This window comes from Heloderma suspectum, chromosome 6 (assembly GCF_057233095.1).
Source record: "Heloderma suspectum isolate Gila_16-S chromosome 6, 16-S_ref, whole genome shotgun sequence".
Taxonomy (NCBI): Eukaryota; Metazoa; Chordata; class Lepidosauria; order Squamata; family Helodermatidae; genus Heloderma; species Heloderma suspectum.
The window spans coordinates 36,453,312-36,473,620 of NC_139463.1; the positions used below are offsets into that span (position 1 = coordinate 36,453,312).

The 20,309-nt window shown below is 42.9% G+C and overlaps 1 protein-coding gene across 5 annotated transcripts in view; it reads right to left on the bottom strand.

Annotated features, from left to right (window-relative positions):
* PPP2R2A (protein phosphatase 2 regulatory subunit Balpha) overlaps positions 1 to 20,309 on the bottom strand; it is a 103,695-nt gene that overhangs the window by 58,420 nt on the left and 24,966 nt on the right. Inside the window, exon 1 of one of the 5 annotated variants that reach the window (XM_084803946.1) lies at positions 8,318 to 8,459. The exons of 3 other annotated variants lie outside the window; for them this stretch is intronic. In XM_084803946.1, coding sequence (XP_084660072.1) covers positions 8,318 to 8,354 — 37 coding nt within the window. In that variant the 5' untranslated portion in view covers positions 8,355 to 8,459. Of the gene's footprint in view, positions 1 to 8,317; positions 8,460 to 20,309 lie in introns of those variants that run through there. One more of the 5 variants, XM_084803947.1, reaches the window with a different exon arrangement.

Consider the following 20,309-nt stretch of genomic DNA (forward strand, 5'->3'; position numbering starts at 1 on the left):
GAGCAAACCCCCAGCTCTTATTGCAGAATTCTAAACTAATATAGTTGAATACAGTATAATCTCCAGAGTTGGAACTGTCCCATGGAACATAAGACTCTGATGCAGATACACAGCAAAAGCTGTACTGGAGGCGTCATGTAAAGACTGCCAATCTAATGGTAGTGTTTGTGTCCTAGCTGGTGGGATGCACGTTTCCCTCTTTTGTTGTTGTTTATTCGTTCAGTCGCTTCCGACTCTTCGTGACTTCATGGACCAGCCCACGCCAGAGCTTCCTGTCAGCCATCACCACCCCCAGCTCCCCCAAGGTCGAATCCATCACCTCCATCCATCTTGCCCTTGGTCGGCCCCTCTTCCTTTTGCCTTCCACTTTCCCTAGCATCAGCATCTTCTCCAGGGTATCCTGTCTTCTCATGATGTGGCCAAAGTACTTCAGTTTTGCCTTTCGTATCATTCCCTCAAGTGAGCAGTCTGGCTTGATTTCCTGGAGTATGGACTGCTTTGATCTTCTTGCAGTCCAAGGCACTCTCAGAATTTTCCTCCAGCACCATCTTCCTTCACTCAGCCTTCCTTATGGTCCAGCTCTCGCAGCCATAGGTTACTATGGGGAATACCATTGCTTTCACTATGCGGACCTTTGTTGTCAGTGAGATGTCTCTGCTCTTCACTATTTTATCAAGATTTGTCATTGCTGTCCTCCCAAGAAGCAAACGTCTTCTGATTTCCTGGCTGCAGTCAGCGTCTGCAGTAATCTTTGCACCTAGAAAGACAAAGTCTGTCATGTCTCCACGTTTTCTCCCTCTGTTTGCCAGTTATCAATCAAGCTGGTTACCATAATCTTGTTTTTTTTTTTTAGGTTTAACTGCAACCCAGCTTTTGCACTTTCTTCTTTCACCTTCGTCATGAGGTTCCTCAGCTCCTCCTCGCTTTCAGCCATCAAAGCTGCCTTGTTATTAGCAATGCTTCTTAAGGCCCATTCAACCTCACTCTTCAGGATGTCTGGCTCTAGCTCACTAACCACACCGTCAAATCTATTGCCGATATTATTATCCTTCCTATACAGATCTTCTGTATATTCTTGCCACCTTTTCTTGATCTCTTCTGCTTCTATTAGGTCCTTGCCATCTTTGTTTTTGATCATACCCATTTTTGCCTGGAATTTGCCTCTGATGTTTCTAATTTTCTGGAAGAGGTCTCTTGTCCTTCCTATTCTATTATCTTCTTCCGCTTCCGTGCATTGCTTGTTTAAAAATAATTCCTTATCTCTTCTGGCTAACCTCTGGAATTTTGCATTGAATTGGGCATATCTCCCCCTCTCACTGTTGCCTTTTGCTTTCCTTCTTTCTTGGGCTGCTTCCAGTGTCTCAGCAGACAGCCATCTTGCCTTCTTGGTTTTCGTTTTCTTTGGGACGTTTTTTGTTGCCACCTCCTGAACAATGTTGCGAACTTCTGTCCATAGTTCTTCCGGGACCCTATCTACTAAATCTAGTCCCTTAAATCTATTCTTCACCTCCACTGCATATTCATTAGGAATAATGAATAATAATTCCCTCTTTTAGACAGGCAATATTGTGTAGGGGGGATAATGGGCAGTACCCAACTGTCCATTAGAACAAAAGATGAGCTAGCAGTAACTAGGTTCTGAACTAAGAGGAGAATTCAAGTAAAGTTATGCTTGTGCAAGCAATGTTGCATTCTGCTTGTGCAACGCATTGTGCAACTGGTTATGCATTCTGCTTGGGTTACGCAACTACTTGCACCCATTGCGCAAGTGCTTTGCATCATTTGTGCAACCTGTTGTGCAACTGCTTGCACTACCGGTTGCGCAAAAGTAATTGGCACCCGCTTGTACAATGGAAAGATTCAGCAGAGCTCCACTAGTGCTATTTGAGTTTGCGGAATGTTACCGTTGATACTGCCCAATGTCTTTTATTTGGGCTGGGAAGAAAGAGTTTAAATTCCTGCCAGGCCCCAAAAATTCATTGAGCTTGAGCCAGTCACACCTTCCCATCTTTATACACCTCACAAAGGATAATGTGCAATGGCTCCAGCTAACACTGATCTAACAAGGGTAGGATAAAAGTGTAATAAATAAAAGTGCGGATGTCTTCCCTCTCTTTCCCTAAAATTTATTTATTGCATTGATTGATTGATTGATTGCATTTATATCCCGCCTTTTTTCCTCTTGCAAGGAACCCAGGGCGGCTTACATGATCCTCCTCCTCTCCATTTTATCCTAACAACAACCCTGTGAGATAGGTTGGGCTGACTGGCCCAAAGTCACCCAGTGAGCTTCCATGTCCGAGTGGGGACTAGAACCCAGATCTCCCAGCTCCCAGTTGAACACTCTCACCACTACACCGCACTGACTCTGCTGGATGCTTGCAATTTTCACTTTGAAAAACTTCTTGTCTAAAGGCATTCTCTGCATATCTTTAGGGGCAAGATCTATAGGAGGGGCATATTCTTATGCATGGGCAACAGTGTTTTTCAAGCCTCAAATCCCAGGTTCCTAGAAATGTAAAACGTTTGGGAAAATAGGAAAAAAATCCAAATAAAATACAAATGGGCAACCACCAAGCTTTATGTAAAAAGGCCATCTTGCCTTAACAAGGAGGAGAGAAGTGATACGCAGCAGGGTGGATGAAAACCTTGACTGCCATAACTGGCAAACTACGAATGGATGCAGGAGGGTTGTGGATAATGGGAAGGGCCACATGGCAACAGTAAGACGATTGTATGACAAGCATCAGCACAAGACGTTCTACGGAGTAATTTTGTAAGGGGAAGGAGGAACAGTAAGGGCTTCCGAAAATAAAAGGAGTCCTGAGCAAGGACTAGCATAATCAAAAGTATGTGCCATGGTAGAATCGAATTACAGATAAACTTGTGATGTGTTCTTGGACAGCACACAGATTCTCTAAAGAGAGCGTTTAAGAACAGCAGGTCTGCTCCTAACCCTGAAGTGAACAGCTATTCTTGTTGTGACTCAAGATTGCGAAGGGATATCTAACAGCTGCTATATGAAAAACCCATCCATTAAAATTATACCAAACTCCCACTCCTGGCCACATAAAGTAAGAGGAAAAATCTGTACAACAGATGGGCAGTGGCCAAAGGCCATCCTCACCGTAAAACAACCCAACCAACCTCATGACAGTAAGAGTGGATGGCTTCAAGTGGTGGAAAAACAAGCCCAGATTACTTTGTTCATGCTTCACCAACAATTCACAGATGAAAATAGGAACTACTTATTTTATTTATTTATTGAAAACATTTGTATCCCATCCGATATCATTAAGATATCAGGGCGGTGTACAGATAAAATCAATTTAAGCAGCATAAAACAATAAATAATTTAAACACCTAAAAACATATTAAACCATTAAACAAGCTAATACCAATTACAATCTAAAATAAAACAGCTAAAACGGTGTGCTGCTTTAGGGAACGGGCTTGTGGCACTGCAATCTTCATACTAATGAGCGCTGCCCAAGACCTCCCTGCATGATCATACACTGCACAACAGGGTCTATTTTTAAAAAATGGTTTTACATTATTTTTCTTGTTATAACCATTTTCACTTTGTTCTTCAGCCAAAAAGGATGCCAGAGCAGCATACAAACATCAGAAGGAATATAGTCCCTAGCCCCCAAACTTACAATCTAAAAGACATAAGACACAAGGGAAAAGGGACAGGGAGGGAGGAGGAAAAAGAGCAGGCTTGTGCACCAATTCTTACTGTTCTGATGACAACCAGCTCTCCTCTGCCTTCTGTATCCTGCATAGGGCTGTTAGAGAAATCCGCCACGGATTCAAATGAGGCTGGATTCCTTGTTAAGAGAAATCCGCGGCAGATCGGCACCACTTACTTCTGCTCCAGGACGACTGGAGGCGGAACGGCACTTGGCTGCTTCTTCCACTGATGCCATTTGCCTCCTCTGCACCGATCGCCATTTCTTTTTTTTCTTTTTTAAAAGGCGATCGGCAGGATGTGCCCATAGACTTATACGCAAACAGAGCCGTGAATCTTGCGTATAAGCCTATGGACACATAGACTTATACACAAGATTCACAGCTCTATTTGCGTATAAGTCTATGGGCACATCCTGCCGATCGCTTTTTTTTTTTTGATTAAAGAAATGGCAATCAGCGTGGAGGAGGCAAACAGGTAAGCAGCCCTATAGCCGGTGCGGCTCTGCAGAATCCTTGTGGAGCCGAACCGCTCCAGAAGATTCGGGGGGGGGAGGAATGGATCGCCTCCCCCCCCCACAGATCCCCCACCAGAACCGACAGTGGGGAATCCGTACATCCCTAATCCTGAATTCAATAATTCTGCTATCGGCTGGCTTCCACCGATTTAAAATTCCAGGGGAGAGTATTTGACACCTTTCTACATAGGTTATCAATAGTTCAAAACACACCCCAGCAGCAGGAGGGTGTTTAATTGGCAACCTGCATGCTAGGTGATGTGCTTTGGTGTCCATGAACATGCATTTACACTTCTGGCAATGCATCCACTCCTGCTCAGATTTAACTTCTGGAGAACCTGGGAAAGGAGCTGAATCTTGAAGAATGACATCTCCAGCAACTCGCACTTTTAAAAAATTGAAAGGGGGTTATGGGGGGATGGAAACGGGCACAAAATGGAGAGAGTGATTCATTAGGGACAGATTATTTATTTATTTCATTCCTATACCGCCCAATAGCCGAAGCTCTCTAGGTGGTTCACAAAAATTAAAACCAAACAATTGGTTTCCAATTTCCAACAATAATGGAAAATAACGGTTGTCCTTGGTAATCAGGGGTAGGTGGAGCACATGCCTGCACAAAGCAGTGGTGTCACTCATACACACACTATCTGCACAATCACATTCATAAAAGTAGGGAGGTAAACATAACTCCTCAGCAGGAGGGTGTTTAATTGTCAACCTGCACGCTATGTGATGTTTCATGAAGATGCATTTAGACTTCTGGTAATGCATCCGCTCCTGCTCAGATTTAACTTCTGGAGAACCTGGGAAGGGAGCTAGGAATCCAGATTATGTTTTGTTTTGTTTTAATGAAGAAGGATGATCCCCTTTTCCAGGGCTTCCTTTAAGCACATTAACAACGTTAGCACATTTGTCAAGCAGTCCAGTGGATGACTAAGGCCAACTGCTGGCCAGGCAAGATGATCAAATCAATTCCAATTGCCAATTAAATATATTTGTTAAAGAACCAAGCAAAGAGAAGTTTGGAATGTCAGTTGCTTTTCAAAATGACACATCCAACTAGCTTACTAATCCTTACTTCTCAAGATCCTAAAACTAAATCAGCAAAACAGCTTATGGTGGATGGGGGTGGTGCGGGGGCCTCCAGAGCACCAACGTAAGAAGAGCCCTGCTGGATCAGATCAAGGGTCCATCTAGTCCAGCATTCTGTTTATGCAGTGGCCAACCACCCGCCCACGGGAAACCCACAAGCAGCGTGCAAGTGCAATAGCATCCTCCTGGCCATGTTCCCCAGCAATGGGTGTACATATGAAGGCATACTGTCCAGTTTTTCTGGCAGAGATCTAGAACATCTAATAAACAACTTGGCCTATAATTTGCCAGGTGTGCATGCCAGGGAGCTACTGTTAAATGAACAAGAGCAGTAAAGAATTTGGCAACTGCACACCTCTGTTTTCATGATTGCATCTTCTCCCATTGTGGATTATTGCTCATGAACAATAAGTGTTTTTCTTCTCCCTCTTCCTTTAATATGTGGGTTGCATTCTGTAATGCTGTTGTTGCATTTCTTATGAATAGTTGTGAACCGCCCAGAGAGCTTTGGCTGTGGGGCAGTATAGAAATGAAATTAATAATGTTAATAATCACACTGCCTCTGACGCTGGTGGTAGCATATCACCATCAGAACTAGTAGCCATGTACAGCCTTCTCCTCCATGAATTTGTCAACTCCCCTTTTAAAGCCATCCAAATTGGTGGCCACCACTACATCTTGTGGAAGTGAATTCCATGGTTTAATTATGTGCTGTGTGAAGAAGCGCTTCCTTTTATCTGTCCTGAATCTCCCACCAATCAGCTTTTTGGAATGATCCCATTGGGTTCTATTATCATGAAAATGACTCCCTATCCACATTCTCCACACCGTGCATGGAAGAGTTTTGCCTTGAAATCTTTGCCAACCACCCAAAGACAGAGAAAATATTTCACAATACTTTCAATGGGGTCCGGGCAGCTCCTAGAGAAGGAAAATTCAAACTGACCAATAAATAGCCCGGAAAGGCCTGATAATGCATCCTCCAGGTGATTTCTGCAGTGCTTACTTCGCATAATGCTGAATTGGCCTGGAATATGTGTGGAAATACAGATCTGAGGGGGTCTATCATGGCCTGAGCATGCCTGGGATATTCTTTGTTATCTTCCTGGCATCTTTCCAGGAAGAAGGGATGGGAAATGGTTTGGTTTTTCATAGAGGCATGCAATGTTTGCACCAGCAAAACAGTGGCTGTAGTAAAAATCCAACATGCCAAGTAATGTAATCTTTCAAGTCACCACGTTCACTCATTCTGGTCTTGGTTGGCCAGTAGACAAAGGGTAGCGTGTCTTCACAGGCCACCTTCCTGTTCTATCCCAATGAACTCCAGAACTGCCACTGCCTACAGCACTATTGTCTCCCTTAGCATCCACACATCTCCAATTCTCTTCCACCCAGCAACAGACCCTAACTACTGTAGAAAACAAAGGCCAAAGTACTGTACTTTACACAACTGAAATAAATGTTACAGCCTGCTTAATCCACCTAATTTACTCCAGTAATAGAGTCTGTGCAATGTAGCTCTAATAGCTGCTTTCAAAAAAAGGTAGCAATATTGTTATTTCTTGATTAATTGAAAGGCTACATTTACATACCGGAAAGTTAATACAAGAAGACTATTTGCAGAAGTTGCAGCAGTTATTCTGCTTATGGTAAGTGTACACACTTCTGTTTTCTCAATCATAGAACAAATATTATATAAATATTATTATGAGAGACAGACGGGGGGGGGGAGAACCCTGCCTATTATAAGGCTGGAGTGAGCACCTTGTTACTCTTTCATAGAGGAATGCTTTTGAGAAGCAAGGACAGGGAAATTCAACAGGTTTACCAGTGAGAGTGGGTGAGGCAGCAAGCAAAGGTGTTATGATACAGTGGGACATCAGATGCCATCGCCAATGTTTATGTGCTAGCTCTTTATGGGGTTGGACAATCTTTACAGTTCCTAGGTGCGAGCATCAAATTTCCATGTGCCCGGAATTTCTCCTGCTCTGCTCCAACTACTGGAAAGCTTATCCAGGCCCAGTCTGGCCTCTGAGCCTTTAAGCATCTCTCTGCAACAACCAGAGCTACAAACATTGGATGCAGTCCAGGAAGCATTAAAGCACCATGAAGGTCACTTGAATAGGGCTTCAGTGCACAACTGAACTCTCAAGTCTCACTGATTTGACATGAGCATTCAAAACAAATAAGCAAACAAACTAAACCTTCTCTGGATTGTTTAATTTAAAGCCAAGATTCTGAAGAAACCAAGTTCTTAACTAGACTGTAGACGCTGCACTTTGCACTGGAATCAAAAGCCTAGCAACTCTGTTTATAATGAATAAAGATTTGACCCTATGTGTCTTTCATACTTAATGGCCTGAAGATTTGCCTCCAGACCTTTCCAGTAACAAAAGCAGAGTGGATTTCTTCTAACACTGAAAGAACAGCTGCAAACTATTTGAGTCATCAGATAACCATGGTTTTCCCTTCACACATTTTTGTTTCTAAGCAGAGGCAGCACAGCTATCTATCTCCTTCCAGTATCACAGCCAAGGGTTGCTTTCTGTAGTTAAGCTCAGCAGGGAGTGTCACCTGTGCCTGAAATGGTCTCAGATGGTAAGAGTAAGCTTCCAAAGACCTCTCCTCTCCCCCAGAAGAGTCGGTCAGTAAGTCAACATGGCCAGTTCTCTGTAACATGAACAAATAATAACTGCAAGTATCAGGCCATCCCAGGTGTGGGAGAGTTGAGCTACAGGCACAGACCCATTGTGTGCCATGGCTGGACTATGGGCGGGGACCCAACACATGCAGATACAGGCCCAGCAAGGAGCACTGGGGCCTATAGTTCCTCAAGTCTGAACCCAGGTGGGAAGTTGAATGAGCCCAAAGCAATATGGCCATACCTCTGTTTTCCTTCTTTACTCACAGCAGGCAGGGCTGTAATCCCCAAACAGGTTAACTCTCAAAATTGGCCCTGGGAAGGAGAAGGGAGGAAGAGGAGAAGAAAGAAAGAGAGAAGAGAATCATCTCACATTGCTTTCTCTGGAGCCTGTGATTCCTGTAGCCCATGGATAAGTTTCAATCAGTGAGATCGAAGCAGTGAGCTGGATTTTTGTAGCAGTTTCATAAGTCCCTCCAACATAGGCTAGGCCTGTTCATGAAATCCATACTTCCTGAAAATAACCATGTGCCAGCAGCAGCAAAAGGCTGATTCGAGCCCTTAGATTTACAAGTTTCCATGTTATTTTTAAATGAACACTGAAAGACTATCAGTGAGCACAAGATGGCTGTAGCCCAGTGTCTGGCTCATGGACATGCAGAGATAAGCATGCACAAGTCACAAATTTGTGCTAGGTTGCAAAAATGTGCAAGTGGCAAACCCATGCAGTCTACCCCATAGAAACATGGGCTTTTGCATTTCTGTGGATCACACACATTGTTCCAGACACACACCAAAGTCCTTTAGATTGTGAGCTGTGCCCATAATCTCCAATACCAGTCAACAGTTTGATGATGAAAACCGGGGCATATTTGCAGCATCCTCCTTCTCACAATAAGGATCTCTGCTTTCCCAACCCCATTACACGTTGTTGAAATTTCTACTCTGTGCTGAATTCATCTCCTTTGCAATAGGCTGTCTAGCACTGTTTTTAAAAGGCAAGGAGGTGTTTGTTCTTTTAATTAGAAACATGCTAGAAAAACTTAGTTATCCTATAATCTGTCTGAATTCCTGCTACATAAGCTTTGACTGCATTTGAAATGGCAGGGTGAGCACTACATGGTACCTTCATGTTCATGTATGCACGTGTGCAATGTGTGTGCATTAGAGAGAAGATTCATCCACCCCACAGGAAACCTCATTCCTATAGACCTGAGAGGGCTGTTTGTGTGTGCTTGGGGGGAGGAGTGTTAAACCTAGAGAAATGACTACTCCAGCAATTCACAGCAACAACATTCTTAACAAGACATTCCCAAAAGGTTAAAATGGGGACAAACTTGGGATAATGATTTATCAGTGACAGCTGGAGTATATAGTAAACAAATGTAAAGAAAAGCAAATTTGGGGAGGGAAAAAACAGCCACTGGGGTTCTGTTACATGTGCCATTCCTCCTGTACTTATCCTAACGAGATACAATCATACAAGGAAATGCTCCTAGATTCCTCATCTAAATGCAGAACGTGTAATTAGACAGCTATTCTCCTAATTTCATTGCTTCACACGTTTGTGAGCTTAGACTAGTTCAAAGTAATCTTTGTGCAGTAGTCTTTGTCAACACTGTGCCCTCCAGATGTGTTGGACAACAACTCCCATCACCCCAAGACAGAGACACAAATAAGAGAATGGTTTGCAGGAGTCAAGTAATTGAAGAGGTGATATAGGGAGCAAAAAGTGGTTTAAGAGCCAGGAAGGTATGCCCAGGGGGACATTCATTCATTCATTGTGGGAGGACCACAGCTCAGTGGTAGAGCACCTGTTGCATGCAGAAAGTCCCAGGTTCGATCCCCGGCATCTCTAGGTAGGGCTGGAAAAACTCCTGCCTGAAACCCTGGAGAGCTGCTGCCAGTCAGTGTTGCCACTACTGGGTTAGATGGACGAATGGTCTGACTCAGTATAAGGCAGCTTCTTATTAGGGGAGGGACTGCATGGCTCAGTGTGGCAGAGCACGTGCTTTGCATGCAGAAGGTCCCAGGTTCAACCCCCAGCATCTCCAGACAGGGTTGGAAAAACTGCCTGAAACCCTGGAGAGCCACTGCCAGTCAGTGCCAACAATACTGGGTTTAGATGGACCAAGGGTCTGACTCAGTATAAGGCAGCTTCCTTGTAGCTAAGCCAAAGAATGGCCTTCCAAAATGCTCCATCCTATTAGTTAGGAGCAAAATGCACAAGAGTGCATTTTACCTGAATAATATCTGGAGGACAAGGTAGAATTCTCCAACAGCTTGGGTGGGGGTGAGAAAGAAAATGCTCAGAAAACTCTTCTAAGGAATTTCCACTCACTTAACATTGAAGAAAAGGGCCAAACCTAACCTTCTCTCTAGCACGGACTGTGGAGTATGTGTGCTAGATCTCTCTACTTCCATGTAAGCATGTGCAGCCCCAAGTTGGGTTGTGACCACAGCACTTCAGGAGAGGAGGCTTTCAGCTTCCGTCTCCTACACTTTTGTTCCAAAATGCCATCCCCCTCACCACCACCACCACCGGGGAGTTAGAGAAAGAAAAAATGGTCCCATTGGAATCCTGGCTATTTGTGCCCCCACCCCACCGCTGAATTTACTGCCATGACAAACTCTCCAAAGTTGAAGTGGAGATGCCAGAGATCAAACATGGGACCTTGTACTTGCAAAGGTATGCCACCTACTACTGAGCTTCAGGTTTTTCCAGCCTTCTGCTACCCAAGATCCTTTAAGTCAGGGGAGGGCAGCCTGTGGCCATTCAGATATTTTGGCCTACAACTCCCATCATCCCACACCATTGCCAATCCTGGCTAGGGCTGATAGTTGTAGGCCAAAACATCTGGAGGGCCACAGATTGTCCACATTCATTTCAGTGAACATGCAAAGAGCCCTGCTGGATGAGAGCAAAGGTCCATCTTCTCAAAATGATCAACCCAATGCTTTGGAGAAGCCAGACACAAAAGCAGTAGCCCTTCTCAGCTGCTACTGCCTCAACTCAAGCAACTAGTGTTCAGAGATACACTGCCTCTGAAACTAGAGGTTCTAAATAGCCATCAGAGCTAACAGCCATTAATGGAGCTATACTAATGGAATTATTAACTTTGGTCCAAGCCCCTTGTGATCTACATGAAAAAATGGGAGTTGCTGGGATTGAGCCTAGGACCTTGTATATCCAAAGCAGGGGGTGATCCCATAAAAGAGCCTTCCCCAATCTGGTGTCCTCCAGATGTGTTGGGATGACAACTCCCAGCACCCCCAGCCAGCCAGGTGGACAGCAGCTCAGAAGATGCTCACTTGCCATGGCAATTTCAAAGTATTTACCACATACATGCACAATTCTGCTCAAAAGAATTATCATGCCTTTCAGGTTCAGAGAAGACACACACCTAATCACAGCTGCCCTTTAATTATGTACCATCACATGAAAAGACGCAGGTGAAACAGTTGTTAAAAAAATAAGAAGAGCACCAACAGTAGCTTATATAAAATTAAGGATTTGTCTTGACAGAAATGAATATTTTCACAAGGTGGTGTTTCAAATGCCTGAGGACTCTAGCACTTCCAAACCATCCTCTCCCTTATTTGCCAAGAGACTTCAGTTTAAAGGGAGCTCATTTGCTTTTTTTCAGTTTCAAGAAAGCCAAGCCTTATTTTTATTTTAATTCTGAGCTTGCATTTGCAGAAATCCTAAAGCAAATACCTGTAATAAGAAGTTAACTGTTCATTTCCTCAAATATTTACTAACTGATCCATTTATCCAGTTAAGTACCAACTATTATTGTTCTATAACAAGAACATGGGCCTGAGGCTTCCAAAGGTGACTGATAAGAGGTTATCAATAACTTCTGCTTTGATAACCTAAAGAAATGGGCTTATCTTGCAAACCTTATGGTTCTGACATGAAAAAAGAAGTAATCCTTTTACTTATCCCCACCTTTATGGCATGGTCCGCACAAAGTATGTGTAACCTTACAATTATAGCATGCAGTATTAATGGTATTTAGCATTTATACATAGAATCATAGAATCATAGAATCATAGAATAGTAGGGTTGGAAGGGGCCTACAAGGCCATCGAGTCCAACCCCCTGCTCAATGCAGGATTGAATACAATCCTGCATTGAAATACAAGTGATTTCAAGTGTTCAAAGCAATTCACAGGTGCTATATCAGTTTTTCTTCCAACAGTACTGATAGGTAGGTCAGTATCATCACCATAATTCCTATATTACAGGTATAGGGTTGAGCTCAAGAGTGGTTTACCTATGCCATCTAGTGAGCTTATGGCAGTGGTGAGAACTGTACCAAATTCAAAGCACTTTATCTGAATGTGGCCACATGTGAAACGGCCTTCTCTGCAGTGGCCCCACACCTTTGGAACAAGCTGCCATCGGAGGTCCGCAATGCTCCGTCATTGCAGACTTTTAAGAAGGCCTTGGAAGCATATTATTTTACCTTGGCCTTCTATTGATATGACTGCTATTGTTGCTGCTGCTACTTTTAACAACGTTGTTGTTTTTATTTTTTTATATTTGTATCACTTTTAATATTGTAATTGTTTTTATGTATTTTATTGTTGTAAGCCGCCTTGGGAGGGCTTCTGCCCTGAAAGGCGGCCAAGAAATATTTTAAATAAATAATAAATTCTGTTAGTCATTATGGCCTTGTTTATATCTCAGGCCAAGCTAGTGTTAAGGAAGCTTAGCTAGTTTACTATGATGTCTGAGTTGATGAAATATGGTTTGTGATTGGCTAGCAACCCAGCATCAGAAACCATGGTTTGAAGAAAAGGTTGTAAACCATGGATTTGCATCTTGTCTGAATTGACTGACTACAGTTATGGTAATCACTCCAGAAGCTGCTTTGGAGGCGAAATTGAACTTATGATCGCATGAAGTACTGAGAGGACGGAAAGCAACAGCAGTCAAACTGCTCTAAACCATGCTTTGCCTGTTATACAAGGTCTGAGTTTCCAAATGGTTTTGGATCTGAACTACGTGCGAACCATGGTTTGGTGCAGTACTTGAATTGACCAAGTTACCACAAGCAGCTCTTCCAAATCTCTCAGCAATGTCACATGTTTCCTAGCAACTTTGCATTAGGAAAGCAACTAAATGTTCTCTCAACATGCTACAAATGAAGACGTAAAATTTACGAAAATTTTGGAGCCATGGGAGAGGGAAATCTGGGTTTCCCCTTTTTCTCCTAGAGAAAGTAGAAATGTTAGGGGAAATTGAAACATAGCCAATACTTGGCGTGTTGTTTTTAGGGCTCTTTACAGATCTAAAGTCACTTTGTTGTTTTAGGACAGTCTTCCCGAACCAGGTGCCCTTCAGAAGTTTTGGACTTCAACATCCATCAGCCCCAGGCAGCATGGCCAATGGTTAGGAATGCTGGGTCTTTTAGTCCAAAACTTCTGGAGGGCACCAGGTTGGGGAGGGCTGCTTTAGGAGCAGAATATAATTTATGTATAACTTGATTTGCTCATGAAATTACCATTAAAATCTAAAACTTTTAAAAGTAAACTCAGTATATTTGTAATTATTGTGTGAATAAACTACTTTTAAAATTAGTATGCCAAATATGATAATTTTATGAGCAAACCAAGTTATACATAATTCATTTTCAGTTCCAGTGTTGAGGGAACATCGAGTAGTCCCTGAAACATCTGAATCATGCTAGAAGCTGGAAGAACTGAAGGCAGACTGGTGTATAGTATCTGTTCCTATGTATAAGAAAGTTCAGAAAGTTGGAACTAGCAGTCAATTGATATAGTTCAGATAAGTCCAGAAACATAGGACTAGATAGAACAAAACCAAACTGTTATGAATGCATATTTTCTTCCATATTATGATATAGTGGCTCTGCTCACATGTTGGAAAACTGAGCATAACTTGGAACATCCCTAAATGTCTATCAGTACAAGATAAATTAGATCAATAATTTTAAGAAGGAATGGAAGAAATAGCTATGCTGCGAATCTAACAGAGAGGATTAAAAAAATATTTTCCCCCATGGCTTCATTATTTCCAGAAATTTTAAATCTTTAGACTTCTTCATCATTTTTAGAAATCATTTGGGGAAAGTAAAGGCAAGAACACCTTGCCTTAAATATTTTGTTCAACATCCTAAAAGAAAGTATTTCATAACACAAAACTGTTCAATTTTTCCGGGGGGGGGGGCACACAAAAATGGTCCTTGGGGAAAAAATGAGGGGAGGGGGAATTCTGAATTTTCCTGGTCCTTCACATCTCTAGCTACATATAGAAACGGAAGTCCTAACGCTGACTATATACCACAGCTACTCTGTTGCTACTGCCATACTCAATTCAATCACACTTTCAACTTAAGCAGTAGAAAATAATAACCACCTTGCAATGGATACAAAAAGTAAAAAATTGATATAGTCAATTCAAACACAGATATTTAGTAAAAGCTGATTCTAAAAAAATCCATGGGAAGTAAATGAACTTACTTATTTCCAGGAATAAGCCACTCTTCAGCCAAGCAGTTTTCAAAGTGGAATGAACATAGTTATAAATTGTATGGAATCAAAAACCCAGATTTTGAAGTTTATGGGACTTTAGTTTCTCTTTGCAATATTCAGCAGCGGTTGCTGCTGAATTGAAAATGTCATATACACAAGTCGTGTAGTGCTCAAAACTTGTGGAGTGTGGTTTTGCACACACATTTGCACCACAAGATTCATGTATGCCAAACTGAATTTAATCTCACCTTTAAATAAAACATTAAGGACACAGTCCCATTGACTGCTCTCTTGCGGCTTGGAAGCCCGCAAGCTCTGAGACTTCTGAGATTCCTATGCCCTATCAGGCTGAAGGCGACAGGTCAGGAGGAGTGGCAGAGGCAATCTTTGCCTGCCAGTCCTCAATCTCCTATATTTTTATTAGACGGGCTTTTCAGCCCATCTAGCGAGGGCGCTTTGGACTGGAAGAGAAGAAGGCTGAAAGAGGCTCAGGATAAATTGTATTCTGGCCTCTCCAGTCTCTTCTCCCCCCGCCCACAACACCCCCCTGCCAATCGAAGGCTGATTTTCCAGCCTCTGAGAGGCAGCTGGCGTGGTTCTCTCCACACCAGTTGCAACGGGACAGTCCTCCAACTCCCCCTTCTGAGGCTGGAGCGCTGTCTCCAACCTCAGAAGGGGTTTTCCAAGCCATCCAAGGACCATGGGATTGCTCTCTCCACAACTTAAATTATACCCCTCCCTTTGGCCCCCCAAATGGTTCACCAGGTTGCCAATTGCAATCACTGCATTAATTCTGGTGACCAGCAAGTAGCTAAAGCTTTTAGTATAATCTCTAAAAAAAAAAAAAAAAGTGTCCCCAATCAGTCATGTCCAACTCTAGGGTGCGGTGCTTATCCCCGTTTCTAAGCCCAAGAGCCAGCGCTATCCGAAGACGCTTCCGCGGTCATGTGGCCGGCGTGACTGAACACCGAGGTGCACGGAATGCTGTTGCCTTTCCCGCCGAGGCGACACCTATTTATCTACTTGCAATTTCTTGCTTTCGAACTGCTAGGTTGGCAGAAGCTGGGACTGAAGACGGGAGCTCACTCCGTCACGCAGCACTCGGGTCTCGAACTGCTGACCTGCCGACCTTCCAGTCTGCAGTTCAGCGTCTTAACCACTAAGCCACCATGGCCCCGATCTCTAACAAGGTGTAAATTAAAGGTGTGTGTTTTTCAAAATCCACCAGCAACACAGAGATACAGAGAACACCTTGTTCAAAAGGGTACCAGGTGGCATCTTGGGCTGGGGTGTACTACCAATGCCATGGGTTGGAGGGGAGTGATTGCCACACCCATGAATGTGCGCAGCTACTACTCTAATCCTGTAAAAACCCCTCATTACGCAGCTGTGTCTCTCTGGCCCAGTTCAGACTTAGTGCTAAACCATCATTTAGCACTATGTGAATGAACCTGGGACAGTATCAGTTTTGCTCGCTCGCCCCCACTCCTCCAGCACAGCCACAAGAAGTTCAGATGAAAATGGAAGCAGCAATTTTCCAGTTTAAACCAACCCTGGTTTGTCATTACATCCAACAAGGGCAAACTGTGGTGAGTTTAAGCTATGGTTTATTGAAACAAGTCAAGATCAAACCATGGTTTCTGACTCTAAATTGTTCCAATAAACCACAGTTTAAACGAATTGCAATTCCTGATTCTAACACAGCATGGGCAACTTCAGTGGGCGCTTGGGGGGTACGCTGCCTTCTCAGAACCAGCCATCGGCTGCATCCCTCCCCCACTGCCTGAAGTGGCTGCACAGCCAGATTCCCAGCGATTCTGCTGGGAAACAAGGTGTGCGAAGACTGTGCACCTCATTTTCCAGAAGAATCGCTGAGAATCCAGTAGTGCGGCAGCAGTTCCCACAGTGGCAGCAGGGAGACCTGTGGGGACTGCAAGCCAGGAAGCAGATGCTTCTAGTCTCCTGCTCCAGCAGATGCTTGCAGTCTCTTCTTCCAGCCGGCATGCACTGGAGTGGAGTGGAATTCACATAGTGTTAAACTATGTTTTAATCTTAAGTCCAACCTTGGCCTTTCCCTCTGCGATGGAGGAAACAAGAAAACCAGGCCTCCTTGGTGACTAGATACCAAGCTTGGCCAGAATTTGTGGTTTTCTATATAAGCCCTTAAGTGGGCTGGCTTTTTAGCAGCTAGGGTTCCACCATGTGGAGAGGATATCTTCACCTTAATCAGTAAACGCATGTACATCCTGCCTTTCTCTTGGCAAAGCACTGACCAGAGATGCAGCCTTGCAGCTTCAGCAACATTGCCACCTCATGTGCCTTTGTTCAGAAGCTGGATGGAAGTTAAGCTTCTGAAAGAGTTAACAGCGTAGTTCTACCCAGCATCACCCTACCTCCAGGCCCAGTAACTCTTAGCACCAATGCTGCTGCTGCATCGAGATCCTCTCCACGTGCACACTTCTGCGTGGTGCTGCTGTGAGCTCTTGGATCACTTTGGTGAGGAGGGATAGGGACAAGATCCTTGCTTCCTTTTATGGACAATTTTAGGTTGGAAGGCAGCGGGGTTTATACCCCTTCTACACACAAAACCCAAGTCTAATCAGTAGCTTCCTTCCCAGGCCTCTGGATCGCACGTGAGCTGTAACTGTGCAAGTTGCTACATGCGCCAACTGTTGCTTAAGCAGATCCCCAAGATAAGGTACTCTCAATGAGTGTTTGTTGTCAAAGTGTCCAGAGAATGGCCTGAAGGCATCTAATGTAGTTTTGTATCAGAAGCACAATCTGGGGTGGAATGGTAGATCCTCAAGAAGCCTCAAGTGTGATATCTGTGCTTTCTTCTTCTTTTTTGGAGAAAGAACAGATTACTGGACATAATGGATTACTATAAAAGTAGAAATCACAGAAGTGTAATCAGTCAGCTAACCAGCCTGGCATCCACCAATCTCTCATGCGTTTATTATTGCAGCATTTAACCTAAAAAAGTGATAAAATTCCTAATATCCCTCCAATGCAGAAAGGGCAATTCACACAGAATTTAGCATGCTACCTGATCAAACATGTTACTACACATTTTAACAAGATTGGTATAAACGTAAAGACACAAAACATATCCAATATTCAAACATTCATTCAGGCCATTTCATTTCAAATTATGGATGTTTAACTCTGAAAGTGACCCCTGCCTTTTTTAAGTGAGCCCCTATTGAGGTTATTTCCTTTGTTACGGTCAGATGGGTAAATAGAAGAACCATTCACATTTTTACCCCTAGCATGGAAAGTAGCATGTCATAAGGAAAATTGCTATAATAGTTATATAAAGCAGCACGCTTCAAACAAAGGCAAAGCTGTTGAATTTCTGAACAGAAATCATTAACCCTCATCATCCCCAATTAGTTGCTCTATAATTAAACCTTGAGAATGAACATGACTGCTGATCCTCTTGAAATGCATACCTAGGCAAGAAGCAGTGATCCTCTGAATCAGCCTGATACACAGAACAGTGCCATATTCCTGTGAAGACAGTCATCCACAAACACACTTGCCAACTTGCTAGCAGCAAGTATGTTTTTAAACCTTATCTATAAAACTGTCCATGGTCTTGCCCCTCTGTAACCTCTTCACTCATATCCGGATCCAATCCTGCCCTTGATCTTTGTTTCTCCAATTCTACTGCTCTCAGTGACGTCTCCTGCTTCATCAAATCCCTCCATCCTTTCACCCTTGCTGCCCCTTATGCTTGGAACTGTCTCCCAGAACCTGTGCGATGCCACACCTCTCTCTTCCTTCTCTGATCAAAACTCGCAGGTCCAACATGATCCACAAACGTTTGGTTAATGCTCCTCCTTCTGGGAAAGAGAACTGAGAGAGGCCTGAATGCTGAAACCGCCCTCCAATATATTTCTTCAACTTCCCTGCGCCAAAGCACTGCTATTAAAAAGCTGTGATAAAACCATTTACTGTGTATAGAAGCTAAAGCTGTCAGTCACAGAACTACACTATCTCCTCTCCCAATTTCTCTCCTTGGTAGTTTCCACATATGGAGAGCTTTAGGGAGAAATATTATCAATTTTGGAGGCACACTGCCTGGGTCCCTCCAAATCTGAATCACTAATGAAGCTTCAAGAGAGTTCAGATTCAGAACCACTCTGGAGGAGCCCAACATAGATTCAGACATTTCCCAAAACTTTATAAATCAACCCGATTCAGTTCAGGATTGGCCAGAGCAGAACTACACACACTCTCTCTCTCTCTCTCTCTCCACACACACATCATATACACATGTATGTATAATATATATTTGCAATTAAATTACAGGCATATACAAATATACAAGTCATTCACATTTAGTATACATGACTTCTAAAAATCACACTATATTCATACTGAAGTCGTTATCCATTTATTAATCACAATAATTTATAATGAAGAAAATTAATAAGATTGGATGGTGCCTAACACTTGTTATTCCAACATGACAAACAAAATCCATTTTCTCATAAATTCCTCAATATTGCTCCCCCTTTTGATTTCTCAGATAAGCCAGCTTAGATATAATTTCAATATACAATGGATTGGATCTAGATTTAGTCACCCTTAGAGTAGACCCATTGAAACCAGTGGGAGTTAAGCTAGTTGTAACTAACTTGCATTAATTTCAATGAGTCTGCAGTAAGCATTCTTCTCAAACAAGCCAGCTTGAGAACCCATGGTTTGTTGTTGGATTGTTCAGGGTGCTTAACAAGCCACGATGCATTGTTAACAAGCTACCCTGTGGAAAACGTCCTGAGTTCAGACAACATGATAACCCACGGTTCAACAAACAATGCACAGTTCAACAACCCACACTCAACCACTGGGTGTGGGTTAGTGTGTTGTGTGAACACAGCCAGTATGTCATTTGAACCCTTCCCCTAAAAGGGTCTTCCCACAACCTGGCACCCTCCAGCTGTGTTGGAACACAACTCCCATCATCCCCAGCTAACATGGCTGATCCCTGCTGGCTGATGATGGGACCTGTACTCCAACACATCTGGTTAGGGAAGGCTGCCCTAAGATGTCTATCTAAGTTTAACAAAAAGTAATGAAAAGAAATCCCCCCCCGTACCTCATGAAATACTTTTTCAGCATCGAAAAATAGAAAAGTATGTTCTTGATTGGAATCAATAACTAAATTTGGATTATTGATAAACTCTCTTGTAACATCAGGAGCATTATGAGATTTATTTAAAATCATTATGATTATAATTAACATTTCTGTGTATATAATTTAACTTTTTTCTATTACTGACAACCGTATTTTAAAACCCTGATTAAGAAGGGTGATGGGTCTGTAAGATTCTGGAAATGAAGGGTCTTTACCTTCTTTATGAATAATACTTTTGGAATCCCTCCATGAGCTAGGCATAGTATGAAGACACAGAGCTTCTCTAATAGTAAACAAAAATGGTTCTACTAAATTATCACAAGTTTTCTCATAAAACCTAGCTTCCAAGCCATCTATACCCAGCACTTTATTATTAGCTAAATTCTTAATTGTACTGAAGAGCTCTTTTAAAGTCAAACAGTGAGTACCCTTAACTAGATAGAGGCAGAGCACCACCTCGAGTCTATTTCTTTGGAGGTCAGATAGCACCCAATGATTGTCTGTGCTTGTCATCCAGCATCTAAACAACTCATTTCGCCAAAGCTTGTACATCAGGAATGTAAGAGTAGAACCTTGTGCACCACAAAGCATGCAAGGGTAAAACCTTGTTCCTTTTTAAAACCGAAATCAGTTTTGCTCCTGATGCATTCATTGAAAAGCTTTTTCAAACCCACAGGCCAATGACTTGCAGTTAGATGTAACCCAATCTCCTGAAGAA